General features: G+C 33.4%; 3 protein-coding genes and 1 long non-coding RNA gene across 5 annotated transcripts; 2 read left to right on the plus strand and 2 right to left on the minus strand.

Annotated features, from left to right (window-relative positions):
• Positions 1-629: 629 nt before the first annotated feature.
• LOC130461443 (replication protein A 70 kDa DNA-binding subunit B-like) lies at positions 630-3,502 on the plus strand. The gene is made up of 9 exons (XM_056829550.1): positions 630-692; positions 1,399-1,666; positions 1,785-1,887; positions 1,977-2,104; positions 2,185-2,263; positions 2,345-2,456; positions 2,575-2,753; positions 2,856-2,976; positions 3,452-3,502. The coding sequence occupies exons 1-9, from the start codon at positions 630-632 to the stop codon at positions 3,500-3,502; spliced, it is 1,104 nt and encodes a 367-aa protein (XP_056685528.1).
• A 624-nt stretch (positions 3,503-4,126) lies between these two features.
• On the minus strand, positions 4,127-6,568 carry LOC130461920 (uncharacterized). Its single transcript, XR_008921948.1, has 3 exons — positions 5,758-6,568; positions 5,536-5,624; positions 4,127-4,554 (listed from the first exon to the last, which is right to left on the minus strand). It is a non-coding gene; the product is annotated as an uncharacterized lncRNA (long non-coding RNA).
• Positions 6,569-11,335: 4,767 nt separating this feature from the next.
• On the minus strand, positions 11,336-17,076 carry LOC130461011 (protein DETOXIFICATION 45, chloroplastic-like). 2 transcript variants are annotated; one of them, XM_056828875.1, is made up of 3 exons: positions 16,443-17,076; positions 14,188-14,351; positions 11,336-11,579 (listed from the first exon to the last, which is right to left on the minus strand). In XM_056828875.1, exons 1-3 carry the CDS (start codon positions 16,474-16,476, stop codon positions 11,469-11,471), a joined length of 309 nt encoding a protein of 102 aa, XP_056684853.1. In that variant the 5' UTR covers positions 16,477-17,076; the 3' UTR covers positions 11,336-11,468. The 2 variants fall into 2 exon arrangements, with proteins under 2 accessions (XP_056684853.1, XP_056684852.1); XM_056828874.1 differs by lacking the exon at positions 16,443-17,076 and adding an exon at positions 14,557-14,662.
• Positions 17,077-21,676: 4,600 nt separating this feature from the next.
• LOC110774837 (putative RING-H2 finger protein ATL53) lies at positions 21,677-22,297 on the plus strand. The gene has a single exon (XM_021979426.2). It carries the CDS (start codon positions 21,677-21,679, stop codon positions 22,295-22,297), a length of 621 nt encoding a protein of 206 aa, XP_021835118.1.
• The last annotated feature ends 4,479 nt before the right edge of the window (positions 22,298-26,776 follow it).

Below are 26,776 nucleotides of genomic sequence, written 5' to 3' on the forward strand. Positions count from 1 at the left end.
AAACTGTTTTACACTTTTAAAAAGAATGCTTACATGTGCTTACATTAAATAAAAAATGCACAAATTATGCCTCTCAGCAGTTGTGTTTTTCTTTGTTGTTAAATTCCAGGGGTTTAGGTTTTTTAAAATTCTCAGCTTTTGTGGATTTTACTCCAATCCTTTATTATGTCACCGTTTAGTTGCTTACTAGCCTTAGTTCTGCTTGAGGTTTTTGTTTAATAGTTAAATCGAGAATTCATATGAAAACAAAACAAACATAGTTTTGCTTAGTTTGCCCTTTATTCTGTATATTCAGAAAAACATACAAACATATGGATCAATTTGTCGTATTAGGTTACTTATTCTCGGAATTAGATTTAGTTTGAATTGCTCTCATATTGGAGCGAATCACTTGAAGATTAGTTCGGATTTTTGGCAGGTTTGATAATATGTTCCTGATTTAGATAACATGTTCGCATATGGAGTTCATAATGACCTTTTTTTTATAATCCATGCCACCCTTGCATTAGTGTGCTACAGAAAGCCCGTCTGGGTAGCTATTACCACCATTAGTTTGCGCTTTCCGCCTCCCCATTGCTTCCCAATATGCTGACCCTTCTCCCCATTCTTATATTATTCAGCCTTCAAACATGAAACGTGAACGTGTCCATTTGGATGAGATGAACACCAGCAGCAGTTCTTACAAGGTCAAGGTGAGGGTTGTGAGAAGGGTCGAGCTAGGCCATCTCCCACAAAAGGCATTCTGTACCAGCACCTGGTTCTGGAAGATGAAAAGGTATAAGCTAAGTGGTTTAAGCATTCTTTATTAATATCATATATCACAATCACTTAACATGCTTTGCTACCATGTACAATGCTGGAAAATATACCTGTATGGAAACACAAGGGTTGACCGAACTTGTGAAGTGATAAAATGTTCATTTTTTTGTCGAACGGTAATGTAGAATCTTAATGCTTAGCCAATTGTCGTATTGATGACACTTAAACTCAAATGTTATGGCTTTTGGGCTGCTACTCTCCTCAAAATGGACAATATTTTTTTCCCTTGAATGTTGTACCAATAAGTACAACTGTATGCCTGGTTCATTGTTCGCTTCCCATATTTTAAGCTTGGATGGACCCTTTAAATTGCACTATCAGTTACAGAGCATGTTTCTTCATTGCACCACTTGGTCTTCACGTCTTGATGAACTCTTTTTCTTACCGCACGATACCATCTGTTAAGAGATAATTCAATAAGAAATTGAATAAAATGAAACGGTTTGTCAATAATCCAAACTCTGCTGTCTAAAGTAACTTCATGTTATACCTATAGTTCTAAGGTGTTTGTCTGCTTCAATTGTAGTTTCTTAACTTGTACACAAACCATGTCTTCAATTTTTCTGCCATTTTTTCCAGAATAACAGGATGCGTGGGGCACTATTCGGGGATCAAATTGAGGCTTACAAAGACGCCTTTGTGCACAAGGGAGAATACGAAATAGCCGATGCTCAGATCAGGCCTGCTGACGAGCAGTGGAAAAAAAGCGATGCAGAGCTTGACTTCCAAATGACCTTCGGGAGACAGACAGTGATTCAGCGTGTGAACGCAGAATCAGGCCCTGTGCAGCCCGAGTACCTATGCATTGCTTCTGTCCCACGCGCTGGGGATCCCGAGGACAGATATGGTAATTCCCTCATCTTGCTGTACAATTATATTTACTTGATTATGGACTTGGAAATAAGTTCATGCACCTTCCAATCATATACAAGCCCAACTAACACTCCTTTTACCTGTACTGCCAGATGTCCTTGGCATTGTTCTGTACGTTGAAGAGCATGCACGGGAAATTACAACTGGTCAGGACCGCCAGGCCTTGGTCCGTGAAATTGTCCTGTCTGATCACAGGTAACTCACCCACAAAATAACCCCCACTTTACACTGCATCATCACTTAATCGGCCTCTTATTAAGCTATTCCCTATTTCTCTTTTCCAGTTCTGAACAACCACTTATCATTTCTGTTTGGAATGATCTCGCTGGGTCTGACTGTGACGATCTCTCCTCTTGGGCCGAGAAATTTACTGTCGTTGGCTTCACTTCTCTAAGAGCCACTTCCCACAAAGGTACTTCTTTTTGCATACACATTCTTAGTCCATGTGCACCGTTCTCTGCATACCCTTGACATCAAACGTCTGTGGCACAGGTTTCTCGCTCACATCAAGCATGTCTACTATGTTTGTTCATGGTCCTCATGGAGATAGGGCAATCGCTCTTCGAGAGTGGTAATGTATCTTTTATCTTCTACTATCCTTGATCACCCTTGCATCATACCTCAGCTAACTGCCTTATATTTTTTTTTGCAGGGCTTGTAACCACCAAGATGTCCTATCTGACAGGCAAGCTCGGGTGTTAGATGTTAGGAACCCCTCCTCTGAAAGGGTGATCATGACTGTGGATGCTCTGAAGCGGAAGAAGGCAAGTCACCTCTTCTTTAATATTCTATCCTCTTATTTTCTTATCTTGTACGCAGTCAACACCTATTGAGAAAATACACACTGAATATATATCACTAATGATTGTGTTTACTGAACAGAATACCAACACTCTCCAGGAGGAGCGTTGTTGGATACAAGTAGTTGTCCCTGAACCAAAGTTAGAAAAGGTGCATGCTTACCTAGGCTGCCCTAACTGTGGGAGGACCACATATACTCCAGTGGGAAAGGCCTACACGTGTCTCACCTGTAAGAAGCAGGGTGTTATCTCCTCTCCTAGGTTTGTCAACTACCCAACACATCAATTCAATCCCCCTACCCCATCCAATCCCGCCCTTTCTCTCTAATACACTTATTTTTGCTTACTTTATTATTGGTACAGGATCACTTTCAACTGTGAAGTTTCCGATGGCACAGACAAATATGCATTAACTTCATTCACTGAGGATTCTGAAAAGCTTTTCGGAATGACTGCTGCTGATCTCTTCAGGATGAAGCACACTGTGAGTACATTTGAAAATCCTACGTAAATAATAAAACTTATACGGTAAAGAAACTGTTATATTTGTTCAAAAAAAAATCTTTTTTTCTTGACGGGTAAGATAAATAGTAAAGAGAGCTAAAGCATTATTTTTTAAAGTCTGAGTAATTTGAACCTCACAATAATGTATAGGCAGATACGAAGGCTGTTCATGTAGGGTTAATAACACGATCTCAGAAACTTGTTTTGAGTGTCACCGACTTTTACATATTTATACAAAACAATACGAGTCCTCTAAACATGCATTTTATTCACCTGATATTTACTAGAAACAAAATTGAACTATAAAACAATCCAGAACTCTAAGTAAGAGAGATGCCCCCATTTAGGGCTGGTGTGATTTGACGATATACCATTAAATAAACTGTGATTTCAGAGATGATGTTATTGTGCTTAGTTGGTGCTATATCTTGCTACACCTAAATTTTTATGTCCAGGTCCAGTGCCTAGAGAATAACAATGATATAAAAATTGTATACTATACTTGATCATAAACTCTGTAATTCTCACTTATGACAATCATATACAAATAAAGGTAGAATTGTATTATAGTATATCCCAAGCATCTACCTAAATTAATCTCAACCTTCTCTTCAAATCTCAATTCTTGCTATGCTCTCATGCACACACCCCTAACTAAATTACATAAAGACTCATAGCTTCCCCTAATGGAATGCCAGACAAACTCACAGATTTTGACATATTTCTGACAAACTTCGTCCAAAACCAGCTGTCACTTATGTGTTTGTGGGTTGTTTACCTCTCCCATTGAAAAAGCATCTCAATTGTCCATAAGTGTACCTCTCGCAATGAGGGAGCATCTTAGTTGTTCTGCGGATCCCTGGTTATAATGTTTATGATTGATATCAATTACAACTTCGAAAGTCTCGTTGCTATTGGTTATTTCTGACTGGTAAGATCATAAACTTTGTTTTGAATGGCAACGATGGAATTGCAAATGTTGATCTTCCTACTGTTTCGTGAGTATTCTTATTATTATCCATAATGTTTGACCATCCTTGTACTATAACACTTTCACAATCTATTTAACCTGGGAAACCATACATGTTAGGGGAACAATAAAACTCACTATAAACGACTGGTACATGCCTTACGTATTACTCCTAATATGCAATGGAATGTGTCATGATACATTGTTTAAACGTAACTGATATATGCCTAATATCACCCTTCATTGCAGGCTGATGCTAGGACCTTCGCGTCAGCATACGAACTTCTCAGCACCAGGCATGTTCTGATGGAAGTTGGGCCAACTATGTCCTTGTCCAAAAGCAATGCCCTTCAATGGTGCTTGAAACAAGTGGTCATCAAGGATGCCCCTCGTGAGGAGGCTGTAAATCAAGATGTTGCTGCAGTGGATGTCGCTCAAGGTCCTGCGGCAGTGGATGTCGCTCAAGGTGCTGCTGCTCAGGAGGATAGTGATCACGCTGTTGCAGAGGATGTCGACCACGCCCACACTGCCCCTGTTAAGAACTAAGTGCTGCACTTCATCATTTTGTCTAGCATGCTCATGGACTACCTGCATTGCAGTAACAATCAGTTACACCCCTCTCTTTAATGGCTATGTGTGTGTCTTTTGCTAGGGGCCTTTCCAAAGGCTTGGTATTGTAATATATTAACTCTAGCTTTTATGATTATGGTTTTTCTTGAGGAACATGGCTGATTAGCAGCTCATGTTCCTAGGAAATATCTAAGTATCTTTTGCCTTTGTGGCTCCAAACTAATGGTTGCACCCTTGTAATATATGGGTATTTCATGTAGTGTATTATCACTTATGGCTTCTAAGTCACAACCTTTATCCATTGTATGAGAAGTGCGAACTGACCAACGGTCCAAACACTGTTGTATGGAGATCAGTACACAACATTTGGTGATTTATGTATTTGCCTTCATATTTGTCATAATGTCAGGTGAAGCAAAGAAGTGCAGAATGGAGCACCTGTTCTGGTTTGTTCTTTTCAGGGTTGAGGGATCCATACTTGGTGGTGGTGTGAAGTAAATCGGCCTTATTTATAAATCGAGGAGATATTCTTATGACTTAATTATATATTTACTAAACTAATATGATCTTAGGGCTTAGTTTGTATAGCACCGGAATAACCATAGTATATTTAGTCCTTAATGTGGTAAATGCTCTTAGACTCTGTTGTATGGATTACTGTGTGTTATCTTTGAGAAATAACTCCAGGTTCATCTCCTTTTCCTTCTTTCGTTTTGCAGGTTCATGTTGGCTTTTATATTTTGCTGTCGTCTTCAAAGGTAAATCTCAGTGTGTTTTTTGGATTTTAATAGATTGGTTGTTGTGTTTGGTGAGTTATTTTAATTGGGTTACATTTAATTTGATGAGTTATTTTAATTGGGTTACATTTAATTTGGTTGTTCTGCTGCATCACTTGAAGGTAACTGCAATTGAGTTTGATGAGGAAGGAGGCTTCCAAATGGCTGTAGGAAGCAGTGAGGGAAAGGTAAAATATGGATTTTTGTAGCAATTTTCAATTACCGTCAAATATGATGTTTTCCTGACAAGAAGCTCTACATCATGTGCACCATGTCCTCAACAATCATCAGTCTGTTGTCCGTTTGTAGTCTCTGTAGGCATAAGCATCACATTCGTTAGTCCATCAGAATTCTATTAGAGTATAAAACTGTAGAAAACGTTTGTGAATTCTATTAGAGTATAAAATTATAGAAAACATTTGTTCAATGTCTTGTAAACAACTACCTCTAAGAGAAACATTATCTCCGCCCTTGAGTGTACAGCCGGATTGACATCTTGAGCTCTAAGAGAAAAGTGTACAGCCGGATTGACATTTTTCTGCCGTACACTGATACTTTGGATGAAATGTCACTACCGATGTGTCTGAGGTCCCTGCACTTCCCCCTCACCAAACCAAAAGAAAACCAGAAAGTTACTTACAACTTATAAGCATGGTGTTTGACTCTCTTGAACATCTAAAGTAGCTACCTGACATAGTCAATGATGTGTTGGAAGCTTTCTGCCACTCAATCACTTTGTCAACTGGTTACCAACTGCTGCTGCTAAACTACCTCAGCAACAATTGTTTGAATTTTCTGTTTCCACCATACAGATCTTCTTTTTTAACACAATCACCACCTCTTTTTTTACTTGGGATTTTGGTTTTTAGTTGGATTATTTTTTGTTTGATCTAATTGGAATTGAGGCTGTTTGCAATTTTGAATGTGTGATGTGGATAATTTACGTTTAAATTAGTTGTTTCACTGGCGATTGTGCAGTAATTTAGGGTTTTAAGTTGGGCTTTTTCAATAATAAAGCTTAATTTTAGCTGTTTTTCGAGAACTATATCCCAATTGGACCGGTGTAGTTTGAATTGATTAGTGTAATTTATGCTTCAATAGTTGAATGAAATTGAGAATTTGGTCCAATCAAGAGTCCGACAGCGCTTTTGAGATTGCTTGTATCTCCTGAATTAGAATTTAGAGCCAATTGGATGGCTATTCGCTTATAGTTTCTTCTTATCTTTAGATGATTGTGCACATATTTTACGTGCTTACATTATTACTCATGCTTCTAGATTCCAACAATCCCCCCCCCCCCCCCCGAATTGAATTATGTAATCTGTGAAACTGGAGCGTTTGGCTTTCTATTTCGATTCTGATATTTCTCCATGGCATCTTGACAAACCGTATATGGGAGGATTTTCTGCCTTCTGAATGGCCTCAGGTGTGTACTACAATACTACCTTCTCAAATATAATTTATTTACTTTCTATCTCCTCACCTTTCATCAATTTTATACTGCGGTTATCTATCAATGTATTTGCTTAAGAAAATTTTCTCTTCATTTTTATATTCATTGTTATCATTACAATCAGATTTCCACCGGCTTTCTCCTTACGGATTTTATGACATTTGTTTTTATCCCTTGGGGGACCGTGCGCGCTAGCGCACGGTCCAACAACTAGTATATACAAAGAAGTATTACATTTTTATTAATAAAACCTTTCTTTTTTAAAAAGTAAATATTCAATTCTCCTATTTTCTCTCTCCACCGAAACCTTAACCTCCCTTACCTCCACCGTTGAGCACCACACACAAGGACTGCCCGCTCTTCTCCCTTGCATCCTCTTACCCTCTCGTTTTTCTAGTTACCCCTTGTTCTCTTCCCCCCTTTCTCCGGAGTCTATCTGGATCCGACCAACATTACCTTGCCACCGGCTTCTTTATTTTCTCCTTCCCTTGCCATTGATATCACACTACTACATAGATAATCAACAAAATCAAATTTAGTTTATGGTAGAGAGTTATATTAATGCAGCATTTTCTTTGTGTTTCTCAACTATAATGCATAATTAGTGGTATTCGTAATCAACGACATCAAAATACATAAATAGTAGCATTATGATGCATATAATGCCAAATTAATGCAAAAATAAACAAACACCTTTAGTTTTTATCTACGAAATTATCACTTTAATCTTCAACATCATCTTCAACATCATTGTAGTAATTATTTTCTTGAGCATCATCTGATTCCACAGAGCTTGAATTAGCCATGTCGATATCTCACGGTTTGTTTTTCTTTTTGTTAATAGTTTTAATTAGATAGGCAGAATTATTTGGGAGATATGGTCAAAGTTTGTTGCGTTTCAGTTAGGCGCAAAATCTGATTTTTAAAAATAAAAATCATAAAAGGTGAAAATCTTTTTTCTTTTCTGTTTTAAAAAAAACATAAATGCAAATTAAAAATATCAAAACGACGTAGTTTTAATAGTGGTGCATGTAGAGGTACGTACACCACGATACACCATTTGACCGTAATTTTTTTATTAAAAAATAAAAACATAAACTATTGTATAAAATGTTACGGAGTATTGGATTTGTTTCAACGTATATTTTAAACTATAATATATATATTTTCTTTTTCTAGTGTATTAAAATAAAATTATAAATATAGACATCAAGGTAGTGATTTGGCAATGGAAAATTTTTAATTATCTTGCACAATTATTTAAAATAAATGGAGGAAACATTCAATTTCGTATTATGAACATCATTGCTTACAATCTATATAATAGAGAGGAAATCAATGTGGTGATGACAAATGTCACTCATTGATTCGCCTCTCTTTTAATATAATAATATACACTTTTAAAATCATTTCTATTATAAGTATATATAGAATAATTTTCAAAATCTTAATTATACAAAATAAAATTATACAAATTAGTATATATGAACATAAATATCTTAATTTGTCTCATTAGTCATTACTAATTTACATACTATTAATGTGTACTCCCTCCGTTCCATAATGTTCTTCACTTTTTCATTATGAGCGGTCTCCAATGCACTACTTTGACCGTTAATAATTTTAATTTCGCATTAGTAACAATTATAAAAAAAATTATATTTAGAAAATTTATATTGAAAGGAATCCAATTATATCCCACAAGTTAATATTTATACTCTTAATCATACTATTAATTACGGTCAAAGTTTTTAAACTTTGACCATATGGATAGTAAACACGAGGAACATCATGGAACAGAGAGAGTATCCAACAATATTGCAACATTTAATTCCATAATAAAAATATTACGTAATGCAATATAATGTAAAAATATAATACGGAGTATAAGATTTTAATTAAAAAGTAGAAATATATTTTATAGACTCATATAAAAATTGAAAATGAATATATTAAAACTCTAGAAAACAAAGAAATTTTAAATGAGATAATTCAAAAGGAGTAAGAACATATAATGGCAATGTTTTCCATAATTAGTCTAACAAAGTTTACTAATTTGTAATACAAAATTAAATTTCTTAATTTGGTTTACTACGGAGTACTATATATTATTTTAGAATATTATTAATAATTAATAAATATAGTACTATATGTTATTATAGTATATTAGTATATTAGTTATTAATAATAATGAATAATATATAGTAATTAATAATAATACTGAATATTAATTAATAATAATAATTAATAATATATAGTACTAAGGACTACTATATATTAATTTTGTTTACATTGACTATTCATGGTACTATGTTTATTAATTATTAATAATATTCTATTAATAATAGTACTCCGTAGTAAACAAATTTAACAAACATAATTTTGTATTAAAAATTAGTAAACTTTGTTAGACCAATTATGGAAAACATTGAAATTATATTTTCTTACTCCTTTTGAATTTTTCTCATTTAAACTTTCATTTATTTTCTAGAGTTTTATTATATTCTTTTCAGTTTTTATATGTGTCTATAAAATATATGTCTACTTTTTAATTAAAATTCTTATATTATATTCTTACATTATATTGCTTTACGTAATATTTTAATTATGGAAATAAATGTTGGCAATATTTTGATAATGGGGCGAATTTGGATTTTAGATTGAGCTAACTACGAAGATAAACATAGATGATTAACTAACATTGACTAATAAATAGAGATTTGGTGTTGGTGAACGGATATAAGGATAACATGTACCCACCTTAGTGATAGGGTGAGTTTGAATTATAGGATTTGAGAAAACTCACCAAACCCTAATTATTTGTGTCACTTTAAAATATCCTTTTATCAATATTATAGCTAATACAATCAATTTTAATAAAAATATATGTCAATATATTCAAATATTAGCTGAAAGGATTTGTTGTGACTTAACTACCGAATATAGAGATGTCAGATTGTCAGGAGGACGAGTTTTTTTTAGACCACACACCCCCGCGTGCAGCCACTCTAAGTGGGCGGGGGTGGAGAAAAGTTTGATGGGTGATGGAATTAAAAAAAATGAATTATTCGCAGCTGTCGGGGCGAGGATGGATCTTAGATTGTTCTCGCCTGTCTCGCTTATCTTTCAACTATTGATTATGAATATATCAATATTTTTGTACTACTACCTACATATTATAATTTTGTTTATTTACTCAATTACTTTAATCAGACAATCGAATTGTCGAAAACTTTAGAATGGAGTTTTAAAATTCAAAGCTTTCTTGCCAAAAAGAATGTTAAGAATAGGGGTGGTTTCAGACAGGTGCGGATACACGGGTGGGAGATGGAGCGGGGATGATGTTTATTTTTCACCCCTTGAGGCGGGATTAGGAGGGGTGGGTACCGCTTCTATCGTGGGTGGCAAGGATGAGATTGAGAATTTAGGCGGGTATGGGTGTGGAGGTCTCGCCCACCGTCAAAGTTATCTCTAGTTGAATAAAACAAATGACAGAGGTAAGTGATGAAAGGTTGGGTAATGAGGTAGATGCAACAAGTGATAAGTGAGTATGAGAGTATGACTATCGAAGTGAAGGGTACGTGCATGAGAATAACTTTATGCTTGACACAAGGGATGAATGGGGGTGATAATAATTTTGTCTAAGTAGCCTTATTTGTTATTATTTTTTAACAAATAAGATACCAAATGGGAAAATAATAATTTTATCCATCATTAATTTTAATTAGAAGAATATTTATAAGCTCTTTGATGATAATTGTCTACCATTATAGTTTTATATTTCATATAAATTTATATTTACATTACAAACCGTGCATCAGACGGGTACTATACGAGTTTCAACAACTAAATTCGATAATTATAACCGCCATGGATTGACTATTTTATACGTAGTATATTTAATGACCAACTTCGATAATTATCACCGCCATTGATAGTAATATTTTACTACTTTAAAAAAATATGTAACTTCCTTAAACATGAGCATAACTCGCGTAATGTAATATTTTTCTACTATTATACTACCTACGTAATTCCTCAATGTTAAATGCAACTCTTTGATTTTTACACTAGGTATTATATTCACTAGTAGAAAAAACCCTTGTTGCAGCGGGCTTTTAGACCCCTGTTGCAGCGTACATCGTATGCTGCAACTGGGGGGCCTGCAACAAGTATTGACTTGTTGCAGCGTACAATGTACGCTGCGAAAAGTACTTTTTTGCAGCGTACATTTGCATGTACGCTGCAACAAGTGTGTAAAATTAGGCAAAAATCAAGACTTGTTGCAGCGTACAAAATGATGTACGCTGCAACAGACTGGTTTGTTGCAGCGGGCTTTTATTTGCAGCGTACATCATTTTGTACGCTGCAACAAGTCTTGAATTTTGCCTAATTTTACACACTTGTTGCAGCGAACAAGTATATGCCCCCTGCAACAAAGCTGTGCTTTTGGCGGGAAAATTTTAGTTTTATTTATCTATAGCTAGGGTGTCTTGCACCAAATATAGGAACCTGTCAACAACAATAAATAAAATATCGCAACCTGTAGAACAAATATAAAAAATAATAACTGGTGTTTTGTATACATATATATATATCCCAAAACCAAAGTGCACGTACTACATTCAAATATACGTTCCAATTTCAATGTACGCATACATTTTAATGGAAACGATTGTTCTATAACAACTAAACCACCTCGATCAAGCGCGCTCAAGCCAATAGTAAATACTTGCGGGTAAAACACTTAGCCCGTTGCTCACGAACCACATCAATTTCCTCACTAGTATAGGCGCATTCCTCGGAGTGTAGACCTTTACAAAAACAGAAATTTCAACTAAGCATTAGATTAAATTCAAATTAAATATCACACTTTAACATTCAAGCAACTAATAACAATGTCCTAATAGTCTTGGAAACTTAAAGCTAAGCATATTAATCATGTAAAAGGTATAAAATGAATTCTTAGGTTATGTAGCTCAAATTTGGGAGCGAAAATGTCATTTTAGCCTAAATAAAACCTATAACGACCCAATGAGCCTTAAATGTGCGTAAATAGATTGGAATGAGTCTTAGAAAGTTAAAACTATGCATATTAAACATGTAAAAAGTTTAAAATGAGTCATTAGGTTCTTTAGTTCAAAGTTGGGAGCGAAAATGTCAATCCAGCCTAAATAAGACCTATAACGACCCAATGAACCTTAAATGTACATAAATAGATTGGAACGAGTCTTGGAAACTTAAAGCTAAGTATATTAATCATTTAAAAGGTTTAAAATGAGTCCTTAGGTTCTTTATTTCAAATTTGGGAGAGAAAATGCTCATTTTAGCCTAAATATGGCCAATAACGACCAAACAAACCTTAAATGTGCATAAATAGATTGGAATAAGTCTTGGAAACTTCAAACTAAGCATATTAATCATGTACAAAGTTTAAAATAAGTCCTTAGGTTCTTGAGTTCAAATTTGGGAGCGAAAATATCATTTTAGCCTAAATATGACCTATAACGAACCAATGAGCCTTAAATGTGCATTAATAGATTCGAATGAGTCTTAGAAAGTTAAAACTATGCATATTAAACATGTAAAAAGTTTAAAATGAGTCATTAGGTTCTTTAGTTCAAAGTTGGGAGCGAAAATGTCAATCCAGCCTAAATAAGACCTATAACGACCCAATGAACCTTAAATGTGCATAAATAGATTGGAACGAGTCTTGGAAACTTAAAGCTAAGTATATTAATCATTTAAAAGGTTTAAAATGAGTCCTTAGGTTCTTTATTTCAAATTTGGGAGAGAAAATGCTCATTTTAGCCTAAATATGACCTATAACGACCCAATGAGCCTATAGGTGCATAAATAGATTGGAACGAGTCTTAGATCGTTAAAATTATGCATATTAAACATGTAATAAGTTTTAAATGAGTCCTTAGGTTCTTTATTTTAAAGTTGGGAGCGAAAATGCCTTATTTTAGCCTAGATATGACCTAGAACGATCAAACAAGCATTAAATGGGTATAAGTAGATTAGAATAAGTCCTAGAAACTCAAAACTAAGCTTATTAATCATATAATAATTTAAAAATGAGTCCTTAGGTTCTTAAGTTCAAAGTTGGGAGCGAAAATGTCATTTTAGCCTAAATATGACCTAAAACGACACAATGAGCCTTAAATGTGCATAAATGGATTGGAATGAGTCCTAGAAAGTTAAAAATAAGCATATAAAACATTTAGTAAGTTTAAAATGAGTCCTTAGGTTCTTTGGTTCATAGTTGGGAGCGAAAATGTCATTTTAGCCTAAATATGTCCTATAACGACCAAACAAGCCTTAAATGTGTATAAGTAGTTAGAATAAGTCTTAGAAACTTAAAACTAAGCATATTAAACATGTAATAATTTTAAAATAAGTCCTTAGGTTCTTTATTTTAAAGTTGAGATCGAAAATGCCTTATTTTATCCTAAATATGACCTATAACGATCAAACAAGCATTAAATGGGTATAAGTAGATTAGAATAAGTCTTAGAAACTTAAAACTAAGCATATTTATCATATAATAAGTTTAAAATGAGTCATTAGGTTCTTAAGTTCAAAGTTGGGAGCGAAAATGTCATTTTAGCCTAAATATGACCCATAACGACACAATGAGCCTTAAATGTGCATAAATGGATTGGAATGAGTCCTAGAAAGTTAAAAATAAGCATATAAAACATTTAGTAAGTTTAAAATGAGTCCTAGGTTCTTTGGTTCATAGTTGGGACCTATAACGACCAAACAAGTCTCAAATGTGCATAATAGATAGGATTGAGTCTTGAAAAGTTAAAAATAATCATATGAATCATGTAATAAGTTTGAAATTAGTTTTTAAGTTCGTTAGATCAAAGTTGGGAGCGAAAATGTCATTTTAGCCTAAATATGACCTATAACGGCCAAAGAAGTCATGAATGTGCATAAATAGATTGGATTAAGTCTTGTAAAGTTAAAACTAATCATATAAAACATTTAATATGTTTAAAATGAGTCCTAAGGTTCTTTATTTCATATTTGGGAGCAAAAAAGCCTCATTTTAGCCTAATATGACCTATAACGACCAAACAAGCCTTAAATTTGCATAAGTAGATTGGAATGAGTGTTAGAAAGTTAAAACTATTCATATTAAACATGTAATAAGTGTAATACTCTGAGAAAATATGTAGCTTTTCCTATTTGGTTTATTGTTCACAAATCAGGATCTTTGGACAACAACAAATGCTTATTAATCCAAGAAGCTTTTCCTATTTGGTTAAAACCCACACATTATTCACAATCTTCAACTTTTGTGATAATCATAAATCATAATGGACAAGCACTGTAGAATAGAGGTAGTCTAGATGCCTGAAAAACCTATAGCCTGGATATCGAACCTCCTAGTTAGATGAAAGCTCATACCTGACCAGATGCGGCCAATCCATCAGTTAAAAGAGAGACAGCCAACCACACTTGCATACAGATTTGATGAGCAGCCATAGCTAGAGGACCTTGACGAGCAGCCATCGAGGTCCCAATCGTCATAGTTATCAAAACAGCCACAGTTCTTCCAATCAGAAATCCACCTGGAAAAAAGGTAAACATAAGGAAACAGACGGCAATCCAAACATGTACGAGTAACACTTTAAGTAGGTACAAACAATGGCCACTTAAGCAGACTAATTTAAGAAGTTTGTAATGGTGATTATTAAGTAGAAGGTTATTAAAATCAATGTGTTGGATAAAGAATCAAAAACAGAAAATAACCATAAACATTTCTCTGACACTCACCAGATTTTAAATAGACCCCAAACTTCAGATCTCCAAATTTTGGAGGTAATAATATTACTCTCTTGCTAAGAAACCAAATCATCAATGTACAGACATAAAAAGTCAAAAAGTCAATATCTACACCTGCATTGGCCGTATCTGATCCCACAATAGAATTCAGTGAAGATTTACCTGTAGGACTATTAGAAAGAGCTAGCTGGCTAATCTGAGAAGTAGCAGACTCCAGAGATTGCTTTAAATTTGGATCTTTAACATCTGTCTCCTCCATATCCTCATCAGCTGAATATTTTGAGTTCTTAGCTCTATGAACGACAGCCTACCAAAGCCGAATTAACTAATCAATCTTCTGTTAAAAACTTAAAACATATATACAAATGGGGGGGGGGGGGGATTATACTATTTTGAGATTGAGGCTATCACGAATGATTTATTTTCAGGGATAAAGAAGCTATGCTGACCTAAAAATTATACTCACAAGCCAGAATGATTATCACCCGGAATCTACACTACAACAAACTAATAACCGACCTTACATATCATATGGAAAAATGGTAGCTGCAAAGAGCTCATTGACTTCTTGGACTCTACCGAGATCTCACAACTTTATGAGAATAACTGGGTACGACCTCTAAGAATAGTACTTTCATGAAAAAAATTGTTACACTTTCAAATTAGGATGTCTTTTAAGCAAAAAGCTTGTAATGTGGAACAGAGATGAAGGCCAAAATATAATCATAACGGGAAGACCAGAACTCGTCATCAAAACATGATTTGGAATAAAGCAAGGGAAGTTAAGCCAAACCAATGAGTCAGTGACAACAACTGTACACTACCTCACTAAGTCTATATACAGGAAAATCTAGCAGAGGATGCGCATAGAAAATAGTTGCATTGTTACATTGATTTATTTTGTCAGTGTCTCTCACATACTCCTACCATGTTAGGCCTAGCTATAGTGACTGGACAAACGAATTGAACAAACAAATTAAACAAACCGTAAAAACAAATTGAACAAACCCTAAAAACGAATTGAACAAACGAATTGAACCCTAAAAACGAATTGAAAAAATGAATTAAAGAAACGAATTGAACAAACCCTAAAAAAGAATTGAACAAACGCAAAGAACCCTAAAAACGAATTGAAAAACCCTAATTCTTAAAACAAAAATCAGGTAAACGAATCGAGCAAACCTAAAAGAGCGGACAGGTAGCCGCGGCGAAGAGGTTGACGGAAAATAGGACGCGAGCAACTTTCTTTCTTGAAACCACCGGCTCATGTTTCATTATCCAATCCCACATCTAATAAGACCACACCAAATATACTTGTGGAAGAAATCAAATTACTAGTCGTCTTATAATAAACAATGATTACATTCATGATACACAGACTACCAAATAAACAAAAATATCACATAAATGGAGGAAAAGATTGGCATTAGAATGCAGAACAATGAAATCCAACTATCTAATGGAACCAATTACAAAATTTTTGTATATATTTGATTTCCAGAATTCCTTGCTTTTCTACACAGTAACTGGTTGCAACATGTAATTATCTTTGCTCAGGAGTTTCTTAGCATAGGAAAAATAACACATGAAAATGAGATCCTCTATTAACCAAACCATACAATCGAATCTATGAACTGAATCCCCAATTAAAAGCTGACCCATGGTTCCTTTGCCAATCCCCCCCACATAAAAGGCTTTAAATTCAATCAAAACAAACAAATTCACAAGCATAACCAACTCAATTATACAGTAGCTCACACTTTATCATTACTTAATGGAAAAACCCAGTTAATGATGTTCAAATTCGCAGCAACAACAACAACAACAAAGAAAACTGAAATTGTGCATAAATTAAGGTGCTTAAGAGAAAATTTTACCCATTGTTAATTTGGCGACGTTTGGAGTCGACATCTTTGCTCAATCGAACCGCCTTCCTTTTCCGCACATCAAGAATAGGACTCAAACAAACAAAAAAAATTAAATGTATGAATCCACCAAAATCAAGTTCCGCAATTCCAATTGATTAGAAATTGCAACTCGACATCTACAATACCAAAACCTAGTTGTGAAATTGGAATCGAAATCAAAAGGCAGAATGATAGGCAGAATCAAAACGGCCGAGCAAGCTAATAGGTGGCCTCTGGCGAGGAGGCTAGAACCACCGACGAAGAGAAAGGGTTTTTTTTTGAGGGGATGACGCAGGGAAAGTTAAGGGAGAAGAAGGGAGTTGAGAGTGAGAGATGCTTAATTTGTTTTGAATTAGTTTCAACGAATATTGCAGCGAAATTTTTTTTACCCGGGTTATTGCAGGGGGCTTTAACAAGTACGCTGCAACAAAAACGAGCTATTGCAGCGGGCTTTTAAAATGTACGCTGCAACAAACTTTTTTGCAGGGAACAATTAAATTGTACGCTGCAATAACCCTTTAAAGGGTTTGACCCGCGTTGACCGACTGGTTGTTGAAGCGTATTAACACATGTACGCTGCAACAAGGGGGTTGCAACAGGGGTTTTTTCTACTAGTGATTCACGGACTCTATTCTTTGTTTTTAGGTGAACATTAATATCTTATGATGAACAAAGTCATGCAACATTTTGTTGGTTTTATCTTTATACTTCCATAACACTACCACTTTTTTAAAAAAATTCTAATTGATAATTTAAGATGTTAATGGTTGAAGTTACTTTACTAATAAACGTGAAAATAAAAGTGGTTTATAAAAAAAAATGGAAGAAATAGTAAACGCAAGAAAATCAATGCACAACTAACATGTGACCCTCTCTACTTAAAAAAAGTTCCTCCAAATATTTTTGACCAAACAAGTGAATTATATTTTACTCAAATTTTAACACGTACTATTCGGACTAAAAGAGAGGCAAATCTATTTAGAGCTGACAAATACCGCTTTGTGATTTGCCTCTCTTATAACATACCATGTAAATAACTAACCTATGATAAAATAATTCATATATTTCGTATATATTTTACCTAAAATATTCTAATTACTTATGGTAATAATCTAATGTAGGTTGTCTCAGACATGTTATAGGCTCATTGTTAATTAACAAAATGAGACCCCTAGCCATATACTTTTTATTATGACGGACACTAGCCTATACTTAATCTTAAATATCAAAAATAAAACTTGGCACGTTCTCTTTATAGTACTATTTTTATATACAGAGCATGCATGAATAATAATTTACTTGATCATATTATTGAATTCCTAAGGGCATGTTGATTGAAATTTTGACTAATGTATCTTAATCAACTATTTTCAAAATTATAATATCTAGATGATTAAGTTTTATCATAATTAATAGATTTGCAACAACAAAATGTTTTTTTTATGTTAACGTAAATGATCGCAATTTCCATTTAGAAGTTTGTGCAAAAACTAAAGTTTGATAGGTAAATGGTGTACACTTGATGATGCATGGGACGAGTTTGGATTTAGATTGGGCTGACGACAAAGATAAACGTATAGGATTGACTAATAATTACCAATAAATAGAGATTTTCTATTGGTTGACGGGTATAAGGATAACACAGGGCCGGCCAAAGGGTTGTGCAACCAGACCCTCGGCACAGGGCCACCGAAATTTTGGGGGCCCCAAAAAATTTTGAAGCCTATATGAATTTTTGTTCAGTGGTCTTTGATGATCGCATGCGTACTAATTTTGAAGTGCAAGCCCATTACTGCGTACGGACTAGACTTTTGCTTCCCTTTTGTTTTGTTCAAAGTCTCTCTCTTTCCAAGAATCAAATTAATTCTTCCTTTATTTTTATTGACTTATTTAATTCTTCCTTAAATTTCTCTCTTCCAACCTTTTGTATTCTGTCATCCTCCATTTACCCATTAGTTTTGTTGGTTATGTCAAGAGTTCCAGTAAGATTAAAAAATACTGAATAAAAAATGTTGAAATAACCACATTTTTAATGGAAGATTAAAAAATCCTAAATAATTTTTGTATGCAAATGGCTAAAAATAATACGGAATACCTCATAATATTTTTTCTAATAGTATCTCTATCCAATTTCAATATTTTTTTCAACAATTTCAATTTAAGTATTTGTTTTCAGAAGGAATATTATTTTCCAAATCCATACATAACTTATCCTCCAAGTTTTTTTTTGAAAGGCAAAAATTGATCACTACCTATTTTGTCATAATATTCCTCTTAAGGTTGTATTTTTTTTCCGGGAAAGAGTTGAACTTTACATTTTATTTCAAGGCCATGAGAAATTGCTAAAATGCTTGTTTCCCTTAGTTACTTGAATTTTTTATGCTAGATACTCTTTTAAAGAGATAAAAATCAAGTTCTAACTGATAAAATTGACGAACTTTTTATTGGGCCCCAACTTATATATTAAGAACAGGGCCTCCAAAATGTTTGAGACGGCCCTGGGATAACATGTAACCATCTTGGTGATGGTGCGTATTTAAAAATTATCAAAGACTCTGAGTTTTAAAATATAAAACTCACATACCAACCAAAAACTAGTTGAGTATAGGGGTGGGGTTGAGGCGGGTGTTGATACACGGGGGTGGTGGAGAGAGGATGAATTTTATTTTGTACCTTTCGAGACAGGGATTGGGAGGGGTTGGTATCGTTCATATCGTGGATGCAAGGGATGAGGGTGAGAATTTTAGGCAGGTAAAGGCGTGCAGGCCCCGTCCCACATCAAAGTCATCTCTAGCTGAATAAATTAAGGCTCTGTTCTATTCGACTTATTTTGTTTGAACTTATATTATCTAAAATTATAATCTGAACTTAACTGGACTTACCTAAACTTATATTTACTTATCTAAACTTATTTATCTGAAAAAAAAACTTAGTTTGACTGAAATTAACTTATTTGTGTGTTGAAATGTCTGGAAAAAAAACTTATTTTTTCTGAAGTTATATTATCTGAAGTTATCTGGACTTATTTTGTAGAACAGACCAGTCCAAATGGTGTAGATAGGTGTTGAGTGATTGGGTAATGAGGTTGATGATGTGACTAGGTGAGTATTTACCAGGTATTACTATCGAAGTGAATGATAGATGAGATAACTTTATTTTTGGACACAAGTGATGAATGAGAATGAAAATAATTTTATCTATATACCCTTAGTTGTTTAAATTGTTTTAATAATAAATAAGACACTGAATGAGCAATAACAAGTTTATCCATCATTAATTTTAATTAGGAGAGTATCTGTAAGCTTATTCTTAATGAAAATTATCTACCTCATCGATTTCATGTAAATTTATTTTTATATCGTGCATCACACGGTGCTATATTAGTTTTAACTTTTAACGGACTAAACTGATCGACATCCTTGTCGATAAAAGATGTGAATAGAAGTGTGGCGTAGTAGCTTTGTTGGGACACATCAGCTTCCATTTAGAAAGAAGAATCACTAAAAATGAGCTTGAAAACATAATTGTCGATTAGTGGGTTTTATTGAACTTGTTAACAAGTTACATTTGTCACTCGTTTCACCGCATCCTTTGCACATTCCCATATTTATCGCATTACTATTGAGTATTGACACGTATCTATTGACTTTTTAAACAGTTGCTCTTGATTCGTTATTTTAACTGTAAAATATTGATTATGATTTTGATGATTCTTTGAATTAGTCATGCAATTAAATACCATATCATATTATCATGCCTAAAACATACACATTCTTTTTACGTAAACAACTCAAAGTTTGCCTTAGAAAGCTCCGTGGATGTTTACAATAATAACAACGTTTTATTACATTGTTTGTGTTGTGTACGTATATGGAGCATTAATTTATTGTTTTTGGACATAGAAAACAATGTAGATGAGATTTAATTGTTGATTAATACTATTTGCAAAACTAAGCAGTTAACGTCTTAGCTAGACATGTATTTTTTTTTTTATTTTTTTTTTTGAGGAAATAACCCGAATATTTAGATCTATTATTAAATGCAAAACAATAATTAGAGCCACAACATCTTCTATTACTAATTTACTACTGGACACCCGCCGACCAAACTCTTGTATCAAGAGGAGTAATATGAGCAATATTGAATTCACTAATTTCCATTTTTAAGGTCACGAGTTTAATCGTTATCAAGGGCAATTTTTGGTATTTGTGATCCTCTTATTCCCATCCCCTCCTCCCTTCTCAAGAGTAAGACTACCAATAAGAGGTTTTATAGCTATGGTAGTCTACCAATAAGAGGTTATGTTTTGGTATAGTCGGTATTCTATTACCAAAAGAAAATATTAGAATAATAAAATTGAACAAAAGATCTTGCACGTTATTGTACATCAAGATAACTTTTATTGAGTTTTATAATTTTTATCCAATTTTTTTTTTCAACTTTTAATATATTTTGATTAACTTTTACATTATGAAAAAAAAAGTTTATTAATAAATATTTTAAACGGTTAAATATTAATTTTATACATTATTAGAAATTTCGAAAGAATATTTTTTTTTTTATCAAAATTGAAAATATTATCACTAAAAAAATACTTTCTCCGTATTTACTTAAGAGATACACTTGATCGGGCACGTGTATTAAGAAGAAGAATTGAATGAATTAAAATAATAAAGCAAGTGGGGTTGGGTAGATATTTTAATAAGTAAACAAGTGGAGACCATGTCATTTTGGGAGGTGGGAGGTGGGGTGGATAAATTAGATGTATTATTTAATTAGATGGTGGGGTTGATAAGTTACTAAAATTGACAAGTGTATCTCTTAAATAAATACGGCCGAAAAAGGCAAGTGTATCTCTTACATAAATACGGAGGGAATACGGAATAGATAACTTTTACACATTTAGAGTTAACTTTTAATCCAGATATATTTGAATAAAAATTTGTGAAAACCATCATAATCGTGAACGAAAATAAAAAAGGGAAAGGAAGCCAAAATAGAATAATATTTACGTTGATAATGCATTACAAATGTTTTCCACAACAAAGAAAAGTAAAAGTAAAAGTAAGTAGGGTCATCGTCCTATAAATCCTCAGCTTTGTGCGCAACAACCAACTCCTATAAATCTCAGATGACTTGTTCCACTACTCATACAACAACCTAACAATTTTACATCCCCTCTAAAAAAAATCAATGATTAAGCCATGGAGGACATAACTTCTTCAGTCCAAAGAAAAGGAAGTAAAAGTTATCTCCCTATCTTAGTAATTTGTATAGGTGCTATAGTGACCACATCTGTAGCACTCTCACTTCTCCATATAATGTTGGTAAAATACTGCAATCAAAGAACACAAGCTGATCTCTCTACTGAATCTTCAACAACGATTGGTCTAGACAATCGCGTAGTCAATACCATTCCAATTTTATTTTACTCATCGAAAACACGTGATTTGTATCGAATCAACCAAGGTGATCAATGTGTCATATGCCTTGGACAACTTAACAAAGGGGACTTGATCCGTTGGCTCCCTAATTGTGGCCATGTATTTCATGTTTCATGCATCGATCATTGGTTCCATGACCATATTAATTGTCCCATTTGCCGTTCTCTAGTACGTTCTACGGCGTCTACTAGTGGCGGCGGTGGTGCTGGTGCTGGTGCTGGATGTCGGCGTGGCCTTCCTAGGACAAGATCAGGCGGTAGGCTATGTCATACGACGAAAATGGTGATTCCGATTCAAAGATTAGGGCCAAGAGATTTGGCTAAGTTTGGTATAAGGCGATCATTATCTATGGATGAATGTTGTGTCATGAATCATGATTGATACAAGGGAGCAAACTACTTCTTCTTGTTTATTATCTAGTAATCATAGTACGTTCTTGTAATCCTCCATTATCCAAAATCGACTTCTTATTAACTAGATTATATCAACCTCCGTCAATTAGGCGTTACAATAATCAAATGTTTAGCATGGGATCCAGGTCATTGCATGGTTTAAGACTTTAAGGCCAGGCCAGGGAGGTACTTAATACTTTCAGGAAAGATGGAATTCTACCTTATTGATTAGTTACTAACTTTTCTTATTTTTAATTAGTTTTTAAAAGATTAAACCGATTAGCAATTTCTATTTTTTTTTTCTACTGTACACTCGTACTTACGCAACGGAGCTAGCTTGTTATTCTTTAATTATTGTATTATTCCTTTATTTTTATTTTTTTACATGGGATAAACACACATTATTAAAAGAGTTTACGAATTACAACTAATACTAAAACTACGTAACATTTGGGGGCCGATTAAGTACCTTACACATCCAAAGCTTCTAAAATGAGCTCTACTAGCTCTTACAAACCACTTACAACACAAAAATATTAAAATTACAAAGATAGTAATCGCCTTGTAATCTGACTCTCGATTGTTGAAGTCATCCTCCACACTTCTATTTCCTCTTCCACTTGGGCCGAAACTTGGGCAATGAACACTAAGGAGAATCTCTATAATTTTTACTTGCACACGATTTAAGATATTTAGAGTCAAAATAATGGTTAGAGGAGCAAAAGTCAATCATGGTGCGATATTTCCGGAACGGAGAAAGTATTTAAGTTATATAATCTATATTACAAAAAATAGTAGGAAAGTCTTAATATTCTAATTTGTTTCCTTGTTTTTATAGACTATCTTATTTACATAATTTCATAGTAAAAATATTATGATGACGCATAGCCTACGTGGAGCCTATATGTAACCATTAAACTCCGACACGTAAGATTGCGGCAACTAAATGTTGTCGCAAATTGCAACTTTTATCATCACCCAAATTAATTATTTTAATTCAGTTCGTTAAAAATACTTTGTGTTTCCGATGTACTTTGTAATAGACTAAGGATAAAATGCAACTAAGGTTTTGTTTTCTTCTTCTTCTTAAAAACATGAGAAGATAATAGCTCAATATATATACGTGATAATATTTCAAAGATATAGGAAATCTAAAGCTAGTAGGACATTTTATTCTCCTATATAGTGGAAATGTAGCTCTAGCGTTTTAAAGAGGCTCGGATGGAATAAGTCAAAGACCCCATCACCTCCTACTATCAAATTGTAGGTATGTAAATAGTACTAGAATAAGTCGATCAAACCCAGTATGACAAACACGTACATATCAACTCTAAACCATAGAAGAAAGGAATAGAAACACATATCAACCCTAAACCCTAGAAGAGAGGATTTAAGAAAGTTACGTGAATTAAAATCCCAAAAACATCAATAAAATTATGTATTTCATATTCTTTTGCCTTTATAAATTTATTTTGCAGGTTTAAAATTTTAAACATACGGAGTAATGTTTAGTGAAGAGAAAATCCAACTCCATAAATCTGCAACTAGAACAATATACGGAGTATAACCTTATACTAAAAACAGACATTATGAATGACATACCTCATTTCCTGGTGCGCGCAAAATTTTTCCGCCAAAAACCTATTTCTTAATGTTTTAACGGAAATCAGTTTATTAATTTGAAAATGATTTTTTCATTTTCTTTTAATTTATTTGTTTTGTTAAGGGTGGAAACAATCTTCCCCGGGGGAAAACAACTTTCAATTCCTTTTGAAAAGAAATAATACCACAATTTCCTCTCTTATCCCTTAATACTTCTGTTTCAAAAGTATATTGACCCTATCCGTTTTAGTATGTTTCGTAATATTTATTTACATTTTGTTTAATCTATTTTTTGACATGAAAATTTACTAACTTACCCTTTTAACCCACAATATTTACAATTTTTCATTTACTTTAATTTCTCATACTTTATTTTTTTTTCTTACATCCACCCACATTTTTATACATTTCTCTTAGTTTATCCATATTTTATTATATGTAACCAAAATTTCTACCTTTATCTTAATATGTGCAAATATGGTAGTAACCGACTAGCCGTAAAGATCTTTATGAAATGGAGGTAGTACATTTCATTTTCTCTTCTCCTATTTATCTCTCATTTTCATTTCTATGTTCTTTTTCTTTATACTTTTAACAAACAAAAGAAAATATTTTTCCTTTCAAAACTATTTTCCTTGAAAATATTTCTTTCCGCTGAAACAAAAAGAGTCTTTATTAGTATATTGTGCATGTTTTAGTCAAATCAAGGAAAGTTTATTTCTACGTAGTCTTTTAAAAAATTATCTGATTTGTACTCCCTCCGTCTCTTTTTGTTCTTTACGTTTTCCTTTTTGGGTATTTCAAAATGTTCTTTACATTTTCTTTTATATTATCACATAAATGACTTAGTATTCTATCAAAATTTGTGTCCAATTATTATTTTAACCAACTAAATTCATTGGGTCATTTAATCTTTCACACTTTTTCATTGGGACATTAAATTTTTCTCATTTTCCAATATCAGAATTTTAATAAAAGTGAAAACATTATAAATAAACGTAATTTATCTTGTTTAAATAAAAAAAATTGAGGAATCTCGATGCAAAATAATTAATTGTTAAAACGCGTGAAAAATATCAAACGTAAAAAACAAAAAGAGACGGAGAGAGTATGATGAAAGATGAATGCATATTGTTCAACATCAATTTGAAATATAATCAAATTTATATTTCAACATCAATACTAAGCATAACATTAAATACTTGCCATACATGAAACTCCATCCAATATATTGGAAAATGTTTTAACATCAAAATTTCTTTCGTGATAAATGTAAAAAAAAAAACGGTTTTTTCATGAAATGCCCTTGAGGTTTGCAATAATGCACCAAATACTCCTACGCGTTTTAAAATTCATAGAATACCCCTATTTTTTCCAAACTGTTAACCAAATACCCCTATTATGACTTTCTGTTAGTACTCCGTTAAGTCATGTTTATAATTCATAAAATACACCTACATATAAAGTTATTGCATAATATACACCTATTTATAAAGTTCTTTGCATCAAATACCCAAAATTCCTTTAAAACTGCAGAATTTGAATCCAACGGCTAGGTTGAATTTCTAATTTTCCTAGCAATGAAGTAGAGCAATTTGTAACAAATTTCCAGCAATAAATAGGAATTATATTCCATAAAAAGCCGATTAATTTGCAGAGTAGCTTTACAAAAACTCTGATTATATTGCCATTTCCATATACATTTGAAAGTCTATAAAAACTCTTGAAAATTCAAAGTAAGCCGATAATAATACCCTTGCAATGAACATTTACAATCACTCTTGTACTACAATGCATCACATTCTTGGTTACCTTGCTTGAGCCATTTCCACCCTTAAGAAAGAACTACACCAGTAGATGATAGGTTGTCGTACACCCGTCAAAAATAAAATCCTAACGAAACCTCCTAACAATGTAGTAGGGTAAGCAGGGTCGAATCCACAGAGAGATGGCTATTTAAATCTAGCTTTCAAGGTATGGCGAAACTAACAATGTCACGAAATTTAGGATTCAATGTTTAAACTAAAATAAATAGAAAAATAAACTAAAATATCTAGGGAAACGGTTCACCATATTCATAGTTCAGAATCAATCAAAACATCATCAACAACTCAAATATTCAAATTATCTAGAGCACAAGTTAATCCTACGGTCGGGTCTTAACACTCTCAATTCAACATATGCAGTACGATCGCTAACATAATCAGAATTGCTAGTTGTAGGTAAGCCTCTAAAATTCGATCTTTCGATTCTAAATCCTATTAGCATGATTTAATCAAACAATTGATCAGATTGCAAAGATTAACAATATAAACCTAATCAACTAGAAATATCAATGAATAATCAAACCATCAACAATAATAATAAGGATTCATAATATAAACATGGATTCCCAAACCCTAGAAAGCGAACTGCTCAATCATGAAACGAACAATGAAAATCAATTCTAAGAATGAAAACATAATTAAAAGCAATAAATAAAATAAAGAGAAAAATCAATTATACCTCAAAGAATTACATTGATGGAGTATGTAGAAAAACTAGGGTTCATGAAGAAGAAAAGAGAGAAAAAGAACGTGAATTCGAAATCTAGGGAATTGAAGCCTAAAATAAAAATAAAAGCATAAACGAAATAAAGCAATCCTTTCAAGTATTTATATGCTTCCTAAATTCTAAACAAAATAGGAAAAGATAACAATTACATAAGCTAAGATTTAATTGGACGATCACCAAGACGAAAGCATGAACCCGCGTGTGGAAGTAGTTGGGCGGAGAAACCAGCGGGCCCGCTGGTGGGTCGCTGGTTTTCGCGCCCAAGGGGAAGATTGGGCCATCGTTTTGGGCTTCGCGCGAATCGGATAGTCGA

Source organism: Spinacia oleracea, chromosome 5 (assembly GCF_020520425.1).
Source record: "Spinacia oleracea cultivar Varoflay chromosome 5, BTI_SOV_V1, whole genome shotgun sequence".
NCBI classification, from domain to species: Eukaryota; Viridiplantae; Streptophyta; class Magnoliopsida; order Caryophyllales; family Amaranthaceae; genus Spinacia; species Spinacia oleracea.

Bases quoted from the DNA above. Each gene is read 5' to 3' on its own strand.
- LOC130461443 (XM_056829550.1), top strand. From the start codon at position 630: ATGAAACGTGAACGTGTCCATTTGGATGAGATGAACACCAGCAGCAGT. The intron at 1,667-1,784 runs GTAATTCCCTCA...CTGTACTGCCAG, and splicing joins GGATCCCGAGGACAGATATG to ATGTCCTTGGCATTGTTCTG. The intron at 2,105-2,184 runs GTACTTCTTTTT...TCTGTGGCACAG, and splicing joins AAGAGCCACTTCCCACAAAG to GTTTCTCGCTCACATCAAGC.
- LOC130461011 (XM_056828874.1), bottom strand. From the start codon at position 14,638: ATGATTTGGTTTCTTAGCAAGAGAGTAATATTATTACCTCCAAAATTT. The intron at 14,352-14,556 runs GTGAGTGTCAGA...CCTTTTTTCCAG, and splicing joins TGGGGTCTATTTAAAATCTG to GTGGATTTCTGATTGGAAGA. The intron at 11,580-14,187 runs GTATGAGCTTTC...GTTTTTGTAAAG, and splicing joins GATTGGCCGCATCTGGTCAG to GTCTACACTCCGAGGAATGC.
- LOC110774837 (XM_021979426.2), top strand. From the start codon at position 21,677: ATGGAGGACATAACTTCTTCAGTCCAAAGAAAAGGAAGTAAAAGTTAT.